Source organism: Contarinia nasturtii, unplaced genomic scaffold, assembly GCF_009176525.2.
Source record: "Contarinia nasturtii isolate CC-2019 unplaced genomic scaffold, AAFC_CNas_1.1 Cnas_scaffold_1699, whole genome shotgun sequence".
Classification (NCBI taxonomy): Eukaryota; Metazoa; Arthropoda; class Insecta; order Diptera; family Cecidomyiidae; genus Contarinia; species Contarinia nasturtii.
This window is the reverse complement of record NW_022199032.1, coordinates 972,291-989,736: the sequence shown is the minus strand read 5'-3', so window position 1 is coordinate 989,736 and position 17,446 is coordinate 972,291. Positions and strand designations below refer to the sequence as shown.

At 30.9% G+C, this 17,446-nt stretch overlaps 1 protein-coding gene across 7 annotated transcripts in view; it reads right to left on the bottom strand.

Annotated features, from left to right (window-relative positions):
* Positions 1-701: 701 nt before the first annotated feature.
* Positions 702-17,446, bottom strand: part of LOC116346937 (potassium voltage-gated channel protein Shab) — a 75,896-nt gene continuing 59,151 nt past the window's right edge. For 4 of the 7 annotated variants that reach the window (XM_031777253.1, XM_031777257.1, XM_031777256.1 and 1 more), the window contains exons 9-17: positions 11,731-11,951; positions 11,199-11,408; positions 6,689-6,802; positions 2,686-3,276; positions 2,223-2,547; positions 2,050-2,156; positions 1,901-1,978; positions 1,562-1,826; positions 702-1,493 (exon numbers count right to left, since the gene is read on the bottom strand). In XM_031777253.1, the coding sequence (XP_031633113.1) occupies positions 1,330-1,493; positions 1,562-1,826; positions 1,901-1,978; positions 2,050-2,156; positions 2,223-2,547; positions 2,686-3,276; positions 6,689-6,802; positions 11,199-11,408; positions 11,731-11,951 (2,075 nt within the window). In that variant the 3' untranslated portion in view covers positions 702-1,329. The remainder of the gene's footprint in view (positions 1,494-1,561; positions 1,827-1,900; positions 1,979-2,049; positions 2,157-2,222; positions 2,548-2,685; positions 3,277-6,688; positions 6,803-11,198; positions 11,409-11,730; positions 11,952-17,446) is intronic. The other 3 variants (XM_031777258.1, XM_031777259.1, XM_031777260.1) reach the window with 2 other exon arrangements.

The window sequence follows — 17,446 nt, the reverse complement described above, 5'->3', positions numbered from 1 at the left end:
TCGTGTTATTTTTTTATATACGTTATCATACGGAAAAATCACGTTTCACACTTATTTTAAAATCACATTATAATGTATTTTTTATTTCTTTGTTGTTGTTGTTTGGTTTGTCATTTATAATTAATTCGTTTTTCTTAAACTTAAAATGAAAAATTTAACTTGACTTGGTGAGATGAAAAATAATTTTACAACTTATTACAATCTTATGCATACTATACTTGATTTTGTGTTCTGGTTTGTCCTCGTATCTTTCAGTATGTATGTGGTATTTTTCTAATTCTCCTAATTGAAATTTATGTTTATGTCATGTATCTGATGATACATTTACTTGTTTCTTTTTTTTTATTTTAAATAGTAGCAGCATTAAACAAACATTTTAAATAACTCGCAATAATCGCATTAAATTTCATATGACCTTTCACATTTTTATCGTTTGCTTTTTTGTTAAATAAATTTACTAAATTCTACAGCCATGACATACCAAAAATATACTCGAATTCAAACAGTTTTGGTTCAAATGTCAATAGTTTTATAGTTTTCAATGTTGGAAATATCTTATATCATTTTCATTTGATTTTCTATTATGGTAACGTGAATTCTGCTCAGTGGTAAATGATAAAATTCATTGAATAATTTATTGCTTTGGACTGAAACTTTGTTTTCTTTTGTAACATTCTTCTTAAATAAATAAACTAATTAATTTAATTTAATCAGTACGCATGCATAACTTAAATAGAATTTTTACAATTATATCATTTCATGTCATTTTTCATAATTATTACAATTGTTTTTTTCTGCCGATATTAACAAGTGGCAGTATTTTCTCATTTGTTCGTGTGAGGAATTCGTTTATTTGTACGTTTTGAATATACGGCCATTTTCCAACACGATCAAATTGATTATTTCTTCTACATATGGACACCTGGCATGGTGTTTTTTCAACAGTGTATTCTGTTCGATTTTAATGCTGAGATTTGAAGAAATGTCCGTTTTGTGTCAATATTTTGTTAATTTTTGTGACAACTTCTGGCTATCTACACATGATTTTTTGTTGATGTATTTGTCTTTTCACTGTTGGCTGGCTCATTCCACGTGAAATGTTACATTTTATGGATATAGTTGTCATGATTTATAAAAATAATATGAACGCTATTCTCAGTGTTATATTTTTGGATGAAATTGTCAAGAATTTGATGTTCAAACCGAAAAATTGTTCAATTTAAACAAAATTTCTCCGTACTGGCAGGTTTTTCTTTTAAGTTTTACGCTTTAGCAGATATATGTTTTGATTTGAATCATTATTCGCTGTTTATGTGTGTGAATGTGCGGTTAAGAAGATGAACTGCAACCAAGTCCATTGCCACTGTCCACCGAGCTACTGTTTCGATTCAGCAATTTCGACTTACTATCGCTGGTTGTACAATTGGATTCAGTAGTGCTGTTTTTCGTTAATGATGATGATGATGTTACTGTTACGAATGTCGTTTCTTTTTCTATCGAAATTTTACATAAATAAATGAATAGAAAACGATTTATATTGATGAATTGTTGGTGAAATTACCGTTAATATTATTATTCTCTTTCTTTTTACTTTCTTCGGTGTATGAAACTGAACTTCGTTGTAGGATCGGTTTATGGCTGCCAGATTGTTGCCGTAGAACAACTTCTTCCGTATATCTCGGCACTTGATATTTAGCTAATTTACTTGTTGATGTTTGGGATCGTTGTTGCTGTACAATTGCACGATGTGCCAATGGTGGTGAAACGGATTTTGCGGCTAATGGATTTGAAATTTTATTCGGCGAATAATCACTGCTTATGTCACCCTTTGTGGATGAAAAAAAGAATCATTTCAAATAATTTCGCCCAAAATGATTTCGTTTCGTTTTTTTTTACTTACCGAACCATTTTCCGAAACTGCTGCACCCGAAGCATTATCGGATAATAGTCGCTCACTTTCCGGGTCAACTGATCCCTTCTGCAATCATAAAATCAGAAAATTAACAATAAAAATTGATTTATTATATCTCATTGACATATATCACTTACCGATGATTCGGATTTATTTTTTAAAATTGATTTTGATCGTCGATGTGTTTCAACACTTGGAGTACTCTCCGTTGAATCTTGTGATAGAGACTTGTCTGGTGATTTACCTGAAAACAATGACAAAAACAAAATCATAGACGTTGTCTTTTTGTTCCATTCCTATCGATAAGTACCTTTCGAATTGGCACTTTGGATGCCGAATAAATGTTGATTAATAAGTTTTGTCGCCGAGGCCAAACTTTTCGTTGGCATAAACGATGATCGGCGTATTTTTTTCACCGAGCCAGGATTTGATACGGACGTTGTTGGTTGATCATCTAGACTGTCGTATGAATGCTTTTTCGATGGCAATACATCCGAAATACCTTTGACTTTTCCTTTGTTCAAGCTACTTTGCTGAAATCGAGTTTTTCGATGCTTTGGAATTGGTGGGTCATTCAAACTAATATGACTACCTCGATCAACTCTTGATGCCATTTCAAATGATTGAAAAGTTTTCTATGGATATTAGCAAAATAAAGAATGGACGTGCGATGTAGCACAATTAAAAATTAAATATGAACATTTTTGTATTGCTGAGTTTATCAAGAATTAATTAAATAAGTTTGAATGAAAATTTATTGTTCAGATATTTACCATAACTTCTTCCATAGGTACACAAGCGCCTAAACTAAGCAACGATGCATCACCTGAAGCGCTTTTCTTTACTTTTGATTTAATTTTACCATCACCACCACCACCACCACCACCACCGGTCGACGGACAATCTTTATCCAATGATGTGAAATATAAATCATCGACATCCAATTCGGCCAGAGTGCAAGTGATATCAGCCATTTCGCCCGTTAGATCACCTTGTGATAAAAATGGATGCGTTTGACATGATGCATATGTATCCGAGCTATCAACGCTGGCCAAATCACCGCTGTTATGCAAACTTGCTTTTCCATGATGATTGTTTCTGCTACTTCTGTTGTCGGCACTCGTCAAATAAAGTGGTGTCTCAATCGGCAATGTAATTGTACTAAAATCATTTACGTCGCGTGGTATACTGGATTTTAGCATTGTACCGCTCGTCACAGATGCGGCTGCTATACATCGTTCCATTGTGTTTACATCACCACTTGGTAAACTGTATTTGTAACGACCAGCACAAACCGTTGGCTTGTGAAAGTCTGATGTGGGCAACGACATCAGTCCCTCAGCATCCGTATACTCTTTTAAATCCTGAAAACATGACCACCATCGCACAAAACACAAAATTAATAATTCATATAAAAGGAAATTGGCTCAACGAATCCTAATAATGTATAACATTCGTTGGAACCTCCATGTAAATATATCACACTGTCACAATCTAAAACAATTGCATTTATAGCAATCACACAAGTGTTGCTGGAGATTTAGTATCTCCAAGAAGAAAACAATGTACCAAATTAAATAAGAAATAGAACACATATATATTTATATGAGCTAAAAAGAGAAAAAGATTGAAATGAGTGAAAACAAATGAAGCAAATTGTGTGCATGCATAGTTTTGGAAGTGCATTATTATCATTTCATTTCGCGAATAATGTTTGCAGCTACATGAAGGAACAAAAAAAACCACTTAATATGGTAAATTGGTTTTAACACTAACTATATATACAAATAGAGTCGGATAATTTTTTTTTATTAAAATGAATGGCAATGGTGGCGAATTGTATTGATACAACAGAAATCAAATGAAAAAGTTGAATTGCTTTGGAAATGCGATATCGATTTGAGGTGCCGATAATTACTTCTAAAAACAACGAATTTATAGTTTTATTGTTTCAAAAGAAAAGGAGATACGAATTTAATTTCAGTTTGTAAGCGTCAAATAATTCATTGATACATAATTTAAATGGTGGTAGAGCGTTTTGCCGATTGATTTCTACTCGTGTGGTTTTCTAATCTTCGCAATGCAAGTTCGAATGATTTAAACAAAAGTGGAACGAAATATAGGGCAAATTTTTTTTATAACATGCAGCCAATTTGTTATCAATAAAAATTGAATGAAATAATCTACGTGAACCCCTTGCACAATGCGTCTAATTAATGGTTTTTTGCGATTTCAAATAATGGCCGCAGAAAGTGCATCAAACTTTTTAAATGCAATTAAATTCATATAAGCTTCTGGCTATACACTTTCAATTTTACCAGAATTATTCTATCGGGAAATTGACGTTCCCTTTGCATTTTTTTTTGTTTTCTTTAAAAATTCTTCGTTTTTATCCAAATGCAATAGGTGTTAAAATTACGTGTATGCATAGAAAAGCTATTGATTTCATTCATGACTCACACGCGCACTTCAACTATAGCCCAAAAAAGAAAAACACACAAAGTCAAATATATGTGAGTCCACGAAAAAATGTGGTGTGCATTTCAAACGTGTTTTTATGAGAAAATTTTAAAAGTTGAGGGAAATTTCTATTGTTCGTATTGATTGCGGTTAATGTGGAATTTTTTTTTGTTTGAAAATTTATCAGCTTTCAAATGAATGTTATGTGTGAATGCTGGCCAATTTTCTCAATTCAGAATTAAAAATGTTTTGAATTAGTCAATTTAGTTTGAACGAAAATTCCAAAGCAAACAATTTATGTGGTGGATTTGATGTTATTTTTTTGGTTTGCCAAAAAAACAGCATGAATATAAGACAGCATTTTTGTAGGTTTTTTTAGCATTTGGGATTATAAGCACAATTACAAAAACGGTTTTCGTAATTTGTTTTGTTGTTGTTTTGTATTTGGAAACTCACCTATCACCAATCATAACGCACATAAGTAGTGGATAGACAAAATACACAACGTTTGTTCAATGCGTTGCTCTTCACATAAATTCAATTTTCGATAAAATCATAAACAATCGAGTTTAATGCTGCGGTAATTTGTTCGTTTTCTTTTTTATGTTTTTCATATTATGTGTGTGGAAACGTGATTGTGAATTTGAAATTCGGCGCGCACACTGTCTTTACACATTTGTTTTTACTGACGAACGTTCAATATATATAATTTATTTTTTTCAACAATGAATTAAATCCCCTTTCTTGCTCTTCAAATCAGTAAATCCCGAAGTCTTTCAACAGCATATTTCGATTACCTAATTTCTTTTCTTTTTTTTTTTGTGTTTTCGTCATTGTTTTAGTTTGTCTATTGACATCAAAAAAAGTGAACAAAATTTGTTTGGTTTTCGGTTTGGTTTTCAATTCAAAAATGAAGAACAACATTATTTTATACTTTGGTTTTGTTTTTTGTTTTAAACGCCATTGAAATGTTTTCCTAAACACTTTTCGATCGCAAAGGAATACATTCACCATTACATCCGTTCGGTCCCTAGAAATTATTTCAGAATGAAAATCACCAAAAAAAAGAGAAAACAAGTTCAATTCATCAACAAAAAGTGGATGAGAATAAAAAAAAATGAACTTAAAATAAAAATCATATCAAAAGAAAAAAAAAACACATAAAATCAAATGTTCAGATATATTAGGAAAAGCATCAAAAAACCAAAATTATAACAATAAAAACATCTCACCCGCGTAACAAAATCAAAAAACAATAGAATGAACACAGACAAAATGTTAGCAAAATTCGAGTCTTCGAGGGACGTTCACAATACTAAACTAAAAAAAACTCACACACAAAGACAATTACACAGCTTAAACATTATTTCAATTTTAAAAGGTTAGTTCGTTAATGTTAATTTTTTTGTTCATTTCAGCCATGAAAATATTTAGTCTCAAATATGGTTTTGCTTCAGTTTGTTGTAAGTTTAGATTCTTTTCGGTATCACCATTATTTATATTGATAGTTACAGATAGTAGCAACATCTTATAAAAACGAAAAAAAAAAATCAAATAACCTACAAAAAGCGACGCGGCCAAAAGGTGTTTTGTAAAACAGCCAAGGATCGATATCACAATCGAATTGCAACTGTCGAACGAATTAAATGACACTTAAATATGAACATTTTACGAGATACAATGCAATTTTACGACATGTAGACATACGTATAACCCCTTGTGCAAATTTTATATCAAATGTGGTTGGTCGACTATTTTTCGGCAAAGCTACACAAAAATGTCATGACATGCAGACAGTTTTGAGTGACTACAGATTGAGTGTCTTAATCCTTAAAGGATTATCCTTTAAGCCGATTAAAATCACACAGTCTAGAATCGATTAATATCAACTAGGTATTAATCACATAGTCACACAAATCGACTAACTGAGTGTCAAAACATTTACCATTTGGCCTTTAAATAGTCAACTGACAATTTTTTAAAAAGACTAAATTTTACTCACTCAACTAATTGTGTTTTTTTTTTGTCACAAGGGATATCATTACAAGAAATATAAAAACAAACATAAAGAGTAAACAGATGTTTCAAGCAATACACAGAGTAAATAACTGGTTATGATGTTTTATGCCAACATTTATTATATGGATATGGGTAAAAAAAGGCAATTCATAAGAATGGATAAATGATGATTAAAATGGAATAAAAAAAAGGAAACGGACTTGGTTCATTCCATATAAACAAAAAAAAAGTAGTTTTTTTTTTGGTATGTTATTGCCAGTTATTAAGCAAATTAATCGATGAATAGCTTGCACATACCTTTGTGGTGCAAAAACAACATTCAAATTCAGTTGGAACATCACTATCAACCTTTTCCCGTTTATGTTTTGCCGCGTGTTCGATTGCGATTTGCCTCCGGAGCTCTGCCACTTGCTGTTCATCCGTACCGCACATCGTTTTATCAACATCGAAACGAGGGGGGTGAATGGTATCACAAAATAACAGAAAAATATTGAAAACCCAAAGATAGAGATGCATTTATTATAGTAGTCGAACAAATCATACATTGAGCAAATAATTTTAGCCGCAGGCCATACCAATCCTTCTAATATTTGAGCGTTCACAGATTTCAAATAATATGAAATCTTTATTTTTTTTTGTTGCGAAAAATCATTTCAACACTAACAATTTATAGTGAAACGTACCATTCTCCGTGAGATATTGACGTTTAGATTTTGTTCTAAACGATTCAAATCAAAACAGTATCATTTTTTAATCGTATAAAAGTGTAGAAATAGAAGGGCGGCTAACATTATTTTGCACATTGTAGATGAATTAATTCAAAGCACAATAGCAAAATAAACTCATACAAATGGAGCCAAGCGAATATGATTTCTTTTTTATATTGTTGCTGAAGTTGTTTCTTATTAGATTGATATTATATAGTTTTAGATGATTTCCATCAGCATCCAGTGCGAATATCCAACGCACTGAATCGATGTCAAATCTTTTATAAATGCGAAAATGCATGTACAGTACAGTGTTATTGAATTAGAAATAAATGAAATGAAAATAAAACAGATGTGCCCATTCGAACAGTAAAAACGTCATTTTCGAGCATAAAGATAATACTTTTCTCAGCTCTGGGCAAACAAAACGAAATTTATCACAAAAACAAAAAATTCAAACAGCTCTTTTATGGTATATGCTTTGGAGTACATGAATTCACACCACCCAAATATACATGTTTTGCGTTCAATTAACACAAATCTTTCGTGGGACATTATTTAAGATTTGCGTTAATCTCATTTCTTCTAATTATTTTTTATATGATAACAATTGGTCACCCTTTACTCGTCCTTGGTTCGTTATTTGGTTGTCAAGACTTGTTCAATAACAATGACAAAATAGTTTTACTATCTTGTAGCTTTTTGATGAGCTGCTTGAGACTTTTCATTTTTGTGAGTGGGAGTGGAATAAAGCTGTGCATCGAATATTGAAACAACAGCGCACTACGTATGCGAACTGCATGATGTTGTTTTAATGTAATCGTTTATTCTATTGTTTTTATGTATTCCGACGATTTGATCAACTTTAAACCAGTCGGATTGCTTAAATGTTCATTATTCGCTGAGTGCATATAAAAATCATTTGATAAAATTGAAATATGCATATCATGTCACAGATGCACTACTTCGGCTAAATGTCGGACTATATCCCAGCCCAAAACTATCATACTAAAAGCGAAACTGCAAATGAAAAATCTATTTAGCCTATATAGTATTACAATATTTGAGAGAATCGACCGTTTTATATGAATTATGTTGCAATTGCTTTTTTTAAATGTAAAGTCAAGAGCTATCACATAGAAGATGAACATTTTCCATTTTGCATTACCCATATTTAAAACGAAAGAAAAGAAACAATATGATTACATTCGGATGAAATAAAGGCAATATCGAACAACTGCTTTTATCAAGAGTCAGAGTGTAAAGAAAATAGAACAGGATGAAAATGGCTTTGAAATCAAGTTAAACACAAACGAGAGAGCAAGGAAGATGAGGAAAAAAAAACACATGCCACAGTGAAACTCCTTCAGTGTATTTTATGGGGAAAAAAAAATTCTTTTGACACCATCATAATTTAGGCACATTAGCCAATCCGGAACTGCCGTATTCGTCGAAGTTTCACTGCTTGTATATAAATATTATGTATGTATCCTTCGAAGATCTTCATTATTGTTTATACACAAATTCAGAATAATAAAAATGCAATGTATGCATAAATTAGCATTCAAAGACTAAAGAGTAATTGGATTAACAAACCACGTGCTCGAAAAGATCTAAAAATGTGTCTATCTCTAAGGAAAAAAATAGCTGAAACTATCAGTTCAAACGGTTAGTTTATTTGTTTCTTGGTTTGTTTTTGTTTAAAACGTCAATCGTTTCGATAGAATTCAAATATATAGATATATAGGTAAGAAACAAAGAAATGTGGACTCATTCTTTTTTTTCCTCGTCAAAATCAATCAGCGGAATATGAAACGATGAAAAAAAATGGATAAACAAATGAACGAAAGAATCTAATAGAGTTAATTCAACGATACCTCAATAGTCCTCGATTGTAGAAACTAAATTGAACGAATCGTAAGTAAAAATACACTTTGTATAAATCATCAGCCGCAAATGTACAAAAAAAAAGGAAGATTTCTATTGCAAATCTAATCTAGTGTATTGGTTGCTTTACTATGCATCTGATGTAATACAGTTTCCAATTTTTGTTTTTGTTTCGAATTTCTTTTTGGGAATTAAAAATGTGTACTGGATTGTGGGGTTGCGGCACGGTTTTATGTATAAAATGTATGTGTGTGTATGTGTGTTATGTGTATGTGTGTCATTACATTATAGGATATATCTACGAATTAACGTCAACATTTAAAAAAGATAATTACCGAATTAATATTCAAATTGAAAGACAAACTAAAACAGCAGATGGATAAATTATCCAACAAAATTTTATTATATAATAAAGTTTATCCAGTTTGATCAGATACCGTATAAATGCGATTTAAGTCAATAAACTAAGGATTTTTCCTCTGAGGAGGAGGAATGGTGAGTTTTTCTTTTGTCAAAAAGCAATTTTTATCACAAAAATATCTTTTTTGGTGAAAGACATATTCCTCCTTTTTGTAGCACCACTCAAAATTTATTGGACGATATTTTCTTTTCTGTACGTATATCGGATAAAAACCAATCACTGGGACAACGATTGAAAAACTCCTGAAATGCATACCGGAAATGGTATTCATGTGAGTGTTGTCAACGGTGCATGTGTCGTTGACTGTGTGCCCTTTTCATATAATATTTGAACAAGCGTATATACTTGGAACAAATTTCTGATGATTCGAAGTGTTCAATTATAATTTAAAAAATTGTAAATATTAAAATTCCTTCGCACAATATTAAGATTCAAAATCTTAAGAGAATTTCTTCACGAGAAAACCAAAAGATGAACTATTTGAAATTCATAGCACGATAAATAAGAAGGAGATAGAGGGCTGGCAATCTTGGTCCATTATTCAATCTTGCTTAATTAGTGCACGATATTTGTTGAATTGGAAACGAAAAGTTTGAAAACGTACATAACGTGACAAAAGCTTAAAATCACATTAGTGAATGAATTCACGTTTAGATCTCATTATTTAATGTTTCATTTGTCTTCAACAGACAATATATTTGGTTATTTTCATACAGGTACTTCACCTCAACTGGCTGAAGTCAGGCGCTGAAATGGAGCGACAACAATAGAAGTTATTTTTATAGTGATGGGAGTCGTTTTATACCTATAACTATCACTATAGCAACAACAGAAACTCCATTTCAATGCAAAACGTCAGCCAGATGAGCTGAAGTATCTGGATGGCAATATCCATATTGTCTAGTCTTCAAGAATTCAATGTGACTAAAGTGAAATATCTGGAGAAACACTACTACAATGCAATTCATCAAATAAACAAACAAAAATACTATATAATTCAGTGGAAACAACCAAACCCACGCTTTCAAACTCATATATGAATATAAAAAAGCTATCAAGAATAACGATCGGAAAATTTGTCCGAATCTTAAACTAATAAATAAAAAAAAAACCAAATATTACATATATTTTGCTGAAGTCAATCGACGTTTCTATACAAGAATGCAAAAGGTCTATATAAATAAAACAAATATAGTAACTTCCAGAGAAGAAATAGCTAAGAAGTGTCTTCGTCCAAATATGAGTGTGATAGCACGATTTCGGCAATTCCCACATTGATTCTCAACAACTCAATCGTTCTTCAGTTTGTATAATAGCTTTCTCCTTGGAATTGCTTATACAGTGGACTACGTTGTGGTAAGCAAAGAAGAATAGGTATCGAAAGAGTATCAACTTGTAACGCAGCAAATAAAAAAAACCATAGAACATGAATAACATAAACGCATTTATCACTCTATGTATACTCTTATATACTGTGTGTGCATAGAGAAGAGATACAACACAAAGATTATTAGAGTTTGTTATTGAAAATTGAACTGACTGAAAAAAAGTTGAAGAAAAAAAAATAAACACACAAACATACATACATACTCTTAGACCAAAAGATAGGTCTAGATACATAGTATAGTGTGAGGAAAGAAAAAGGAAATGGAGTATTTGCGCTCGGTGATTTTATTTTTTTCATTTAACTTGATGTATGTGTAGGTCAAGAATGAAACAGGGAAAAGAAAGATAACAGTTGTTTTTTTCCAAATAAAATGTGATTTGTTTTGTTAAAATAAAGTTTACTTACAGCTGGAGTAACCATCATTTGGTTGGCCATGTGCTGTGGTGTATCTTGTTGAGATTCTGATGTAAGCGGTTGACTTTCGTCAGCATCTTGATAAACATCATCTTGTGGTGGCAAAATGGCCGGAAGGGGTTGTCGATCTCGTTGCTGGAAACCAGGGAACAGAGCTTGTGTTGTCAATTCATCATAACCATCAAGTTCATTAATTGATGTCTGCAAATATCGTTTTGATATTAACGAGAGAGAAAAAAAAAGAGAAAAAACATTATGAAAATATAATTTAATTTATCAATTGGAAACGAGTGTAACAAATATGCGATGGAAATCCGATGCAAATCAGATTTTATATGCTCCGAGTTAATGTTTGTCGCTCGGAAACGACAGCTTTGCGTGATGAAATTTATCTGTCGGTCCTGAGCGACAAAAGTCATACGTTATAAATAGCACTCGACTCTTTTTTTACAACTCAAAAGCTTCGAAATGTTGATATCGCAAAACAAAAAAAAAATATGACATTTGGATGTTATGAGTGTACCTGCGGTGATAAATGGTCTCTGTTGCGTAATACCGATTGGTGTTCATAGTTTTTATAGCATCCAAATCCAGTGCTAGATGGATTACGGTTATCAATTGAATCGCCACCATCTGAACTGTTACCATCCCCATGTGAAATGTTGTGTCCTGTAGGCAATCCCCGAAGCGCGTAAGTTAACCGTTGCCAATTTGATATTGTTTTTTTGCGTCTTTCACTCTTTTCTTTTCTCATTTATTTTTTTTTTAATTTTTTTATTTTGTGTATATTTTTTTATTCGAGTTTTGTAGACAAGTTTTAAATGTTACCAAACGGTTTGAATGGTACATTTCAATCGTTTCGGTTTTGGTTTTTCAATTTTGATGGTTGTTTTGATTTTTGAATAGTTCAGTTTTGTTTTTTTGTTTTCGCCGATTAAATTGTTTGTTCGTTTGGTATTATGGGTAATTTTTTTTTTTGTGTTTGTGATATCACCAATTGTATTAAAATCGCATCGAAATTTTGTTTGGTTGTTCGTATTCACATTCCAAAATGTTTGAATATGCATACAAATATTTTGATATTTTCGCACCAAAATCAATCCAAGAGAAAACAAATCGTTTCGGTTCCGAATTGAATGAAGAATGAAATAAAAAAAGAACGGAATTTTTTAGATGAGAAAATCAAAATAAAAGAAAACTCAAAATTTTACTCACTAAAAAACACACTGGCTTTCTAAGCGAATTTAATATGCGCAACAACGACACCTACATTGTATCTATGTCTATACACACACATTGTGTTTTGCAAAATAAATTACAAATTCTCAAACATATTATTGGCTTTGAGTGGATTATTCACGAAACATAAGTTGCCAATGAATATTAGTAGCGCTAAGAATGAAAACGATTCAACAAATATCACCTTCTGCTCCTGCTCATAGCAACTGCCGATAAGTGCGAGCTGACGGTGCGATTCATTAAATCATTTTTATTGTTGGCAACAAATACGATATATATATATAGATGAATGGGCTTGATGCTTTTGAAATTGTGAACAAAAATGAAAGAGTTGTGTTCTCGTTTGGTTATTTAACTTTCTAAATGCACAGATTTGCTTGCACACGTGGAGTTCGCTTTGATTCCCAAAACTGACTAAAAAACAATAAAATTACACACACACTTGCACATTTGTACCTTTCTCTGATTTGGATGGATTGGATTGGATAACGGATTTGTGATGAAACACGTTTTAAAACTAAAATCTCCAACGCGAGATGAGGATTGGGATTGGGATGATCACCTTGTGCGAACTTTATACTATTCAATACAGAGTTGAATACGAAAGAAGAGACTACACCCAACACAAACAAAAGAGAGAATGAATAAACAATGTCGGAAAAATTAGATCGAAAATCTAAATCAAAGAATTTTGAAGGCACATTCATACAAATCTAATATGAAAATTGTAGTATTTATCGTTATTTTTTATGACTTTTAGTTTTTCAAGTCTCTCTCTCTCTCTTTCGCAAATATGTGTTTGGGGAGACTCCGTCGACAATGCACAAAAGCGTGAATAGTGCATACGATGCCTGCACATTTTATTCATAATGTCCTGAACATAGAGAGTTTGAAGCCAAAAATATTCACTATAGCACGTTATTCCGATTACAATTGTACTTTTATCTCCAAGTCATTTAAATATCTTTTTTTTCGTGTCCCGTGCTCTAATCTCTATTCTAATGTACAAACAATAAAGAAAAAATTTCGGCAGAAAAACGAACTTCTAAACAAAATCTCTTTACACATAAAACAGTTTGATCAAATATATTGATTACAACACAAAACGGAAAAAACCAAAACCCAAAACATTGGTCTATATACTTCTCAAAACCGGCTATTTATTTGTTCACAGTGCAGTTATTACACGATAATAACACACATAAAATGAGTTAAAATTGTTGAACATTGACCAAAAAAACAGTTTTAAGTCATTATTTTTTTTTTTTTTATTTATAAAAAAATTGTTTCGATTTCGCATCGAAATTGTAAAAATTCGTAAAACAATTGAAAACCAAAGTATACATATTTCGAACTCGGTGTTTGAACTTACACAAAAGAAACTGAACAAGAATTTAAAAACGAAAAAAACATGAAATAGGAAACGTAAAAAGAAAATACACAACACACATTCACTATAGTTAAATATTAAATACACTCTGGTGCAGCACTTGCATTTGAAATAAACTTCTTAAATTAATAATAAAGAAAGTTCATAAAAGAATGAAAAAGTTAATCAAACAAATACATACTGAATAAATAGAGAACATAGTGTTGGGCTTAAAGAGATAAGGTGTGTTTTTTTTGTTTCTTTGGAAAAAAAAGGTGAAGAAAAAGTAAATAAAAAAGGACACAATTCATCAATATACAATTAAAAAAGAATTTCGTGCTAGAACAGAAAAGAATATACCCTTGTCTTATTTGTTGTTGTTGTGTGTGTGTGTGTGTATGTATGTAGAATTATTATAAAATATTCGATGGACAAAATATGTTTTTATTTGATTTATGAAGTTTATTCTTTATTTGATCGTCATTTATAATTTAACACATATTAAATAATTGTATTTAATTGAACTTTTTGATTTGCTATCTCTCTCCTAGACATATATAAAAATTGACTCTTTTAATCTCAATGGAAATGTTTCTTTTTGTTAACAATATTTTTCTCGTTTCTCTTCTTTTGTTTGTTGTTGCATAAAATAATTGCTTTCATTACATTTCCGAAACTAAATGAACTTAATGAATTGAGTGTGAAAAGAAAACTCTCAACAAGGACATTGGGGGTGGGTGCAAATTATTTAAGTTTAAATTTGATTTTTTTTTTGCTACAAATGTACGAAAACATGGTGAAAAACAGATTGGAAGAAAATTATAGTGAATTGATATTACACATGCGTAACTATTCGTTTTTTGTAATTCAATATTAACATATATACTATTATGTTCAGTTTTTGAGTAATGGAAAATATGCCTCTATGCACTTCGTACAATATTCAATGTTTTCAACTAAATTAAAGTGGAAGATTTTATGAAATAAATAAAATGTGAGTCCAACCATTTAATTTCATATCGTTTATATCAACATTAACCATAACACATAATTGTGCAGATAAATATGTAAGAAACTAAAATGATTGATTCACCATCTGTAAATAGCATGTTTTTGATCGAATGAGAGACGGAAGAATTATTTTATGAGATTGAGTGTATTTATTTGTATATATATATTTTTTATTAATCTTAAGTTGTAGTTTTTTTTAGAGTTTGGAAGTTTTGAATAGGAAATTGATAAATTTTCCGAAATCATTATTATCTATTGAAAATAAATGCGGTCGATGTAAGGAGAGGAAATGAATAAATGAGAATTTTAATTTTTCTTTCCCGTCTGCTCAATTTGTTGCGCATTTTAAACTTTATACATTGTAATCAGTAACTGACATAGTTTTGTATTCTTTTCGAATAGCAGAGACGTCAGTGAGGCTTATCAAACGAAACTAATAACTGTGAGACTTGCATCTTATGTATGTACGAGGAGGAAGATTTTGGTTATATGAATATAAAGTTTTAAGAGACGCTTTAATTGTATGTTGAAATTACTTCTAAAGACGACAAAACACAATGGAATTCCCTTAATGATCCACTGAGATTGCGGAAGAAAGTTAAAAAACGACTTTTGTAATTCTTATTTTATACTTTCTGTCGTCTTTTAATTATTGATGTGCAAAAAAGAAAGAAGCCAAGAACTGAGAACCTGTTCTCCTCTATACATACAATAATGAAATGAGATAATATTATAAACAAGTCCAAAAATACAATACAGAAATAAAACAGATATTGTACAGGAATATTTAGACAGCAGAATATGTATGTACAAGCAATTCCAAACCAATTCCACAATAATATTTAATCCAAAAACATACAATATTTATGTTTGATTTTCTTTAATTGATGAGTAAAAGTCGATTTGTGGTTGTTTTCCATGTAGTGCTTTCTGTTGATGCTCATGTTTTTTGTATACGTGTTTTTTATGTGTTGGTTCAAAATCGACAAAGAGGCACTCCCATGCCACATTTTTCGTATTTTCTATAGATAAAGAGCGAGTTCGTGATTTTGATGATTGTCAACACAAATTAAAATTGCGTAGAAGATTAGCCGAGTTAGGCTTAGAAGAAGGTAATAGAAAATGACGAGAAGATAAAGGGTGGAAAGTGATTTTTTGATTTTTATCTCATAATAAAGGTGTCACCATATTTCTATGCTATGCAGAAAAATTCAACAAAATGTCACTTTCCTGAATCAGTAGTTTTGATTGTGAATAATACATAGATTGGAAACTTTTGCTTGATTTCGGATTGCAGAGATAGATATAAATGGGTCAGCCCATGAAAATTCAAAATTGATGTGATTTTATTTGCAGCGAATGATAACAGTTGAATGAAAATTATGAATGGTTTTTTTTTTACTACTTAACATGTGTTATATGCCTACACAAAATCGTCATTATAAATAAGGTAATTGTAAATAAATCACCCTAAATGTGATCGCACTACGTTTTTTTTTTTATTGTGATTCACTGCTGCTCTATCTTAAGGCACTATATATGAAATCGATTTGTTTATATCTTTCACGTTTTACCCGGTTATTTATGCCAACATAAATTTAATTGGTATTACATCTGCATATACTAACGCAACAGTCGAATTTATTTCAGTTCAAATTCAATGGAATGAAAACAAAAAAAACTGGAAGCGTTCAATTGTAAACAATTATCAAAAATTCTAAGTAAAATAGTATATACTATTATCTAAAATTCAACTAAAGAGAAGAAGAATTCTGTTTCTTTTTTTTTGTTTGCTTTCATCATTTTCTTACTATAAGATATATTTCAAGCCAAGCTCGTATACATTTACTTCAATTTTCATAGCTAAAAATGACGATTTTGAAATGAACACAATTTTAAAAGGCTTTCTATGTGAGTGATCTATGTAAATTTCGACAAAATGCTTCTTTCATTAAAAAGCGAAGGAAGATTTTTTTTTGTTTAAACAAAGCAAAAAGTTAAAAATAAGGCGCTTGAATCTCAACTGCATCGAGCTTTTACACACAAAATACATTATTGGTACAAGTACCTGTTTTTTAGGTAGCATGGCTCACTTACCTCACTTCCAAAGCGTACTTGTAGCAAGTAAAGTATTTTGTGTGCATCCCATGATTTTATTCTGTGACATATATTTTATTATACACGCATAATATGTTTCGTTGCAGTGTCAAAATGATTTTTTTGCAATAAATAATAGCTGTCGAAGTGATAATTTACACTCAGTTGTGATTGAGGGAGTTGTGAGTGAGAGAAAATTTACCTAAGCATTGTTCATAATAAATTAATTTACCTTATCTTTATGTACGGTATACATTTATAAGTTTGATCAATTCCATCTTGTCAAAATGTGTTTGTCTTTTCTTATATTATGCTATTCAAAAATGAGTATGATGAATGAACATAATATTTTGATTGCCAATAAAGTGATTGAGTATTTAAATCTCAAATATCACCTGATCTACTGTTCACAAAGTGAAACGAAGTATTGTTATATATCAGAGATTAAAATTTTGGAATCCTCTACCCGATTTGGAATCCGGTTAATGGCAAAATGTTTCACTTAATTCAAATCGAGATATAA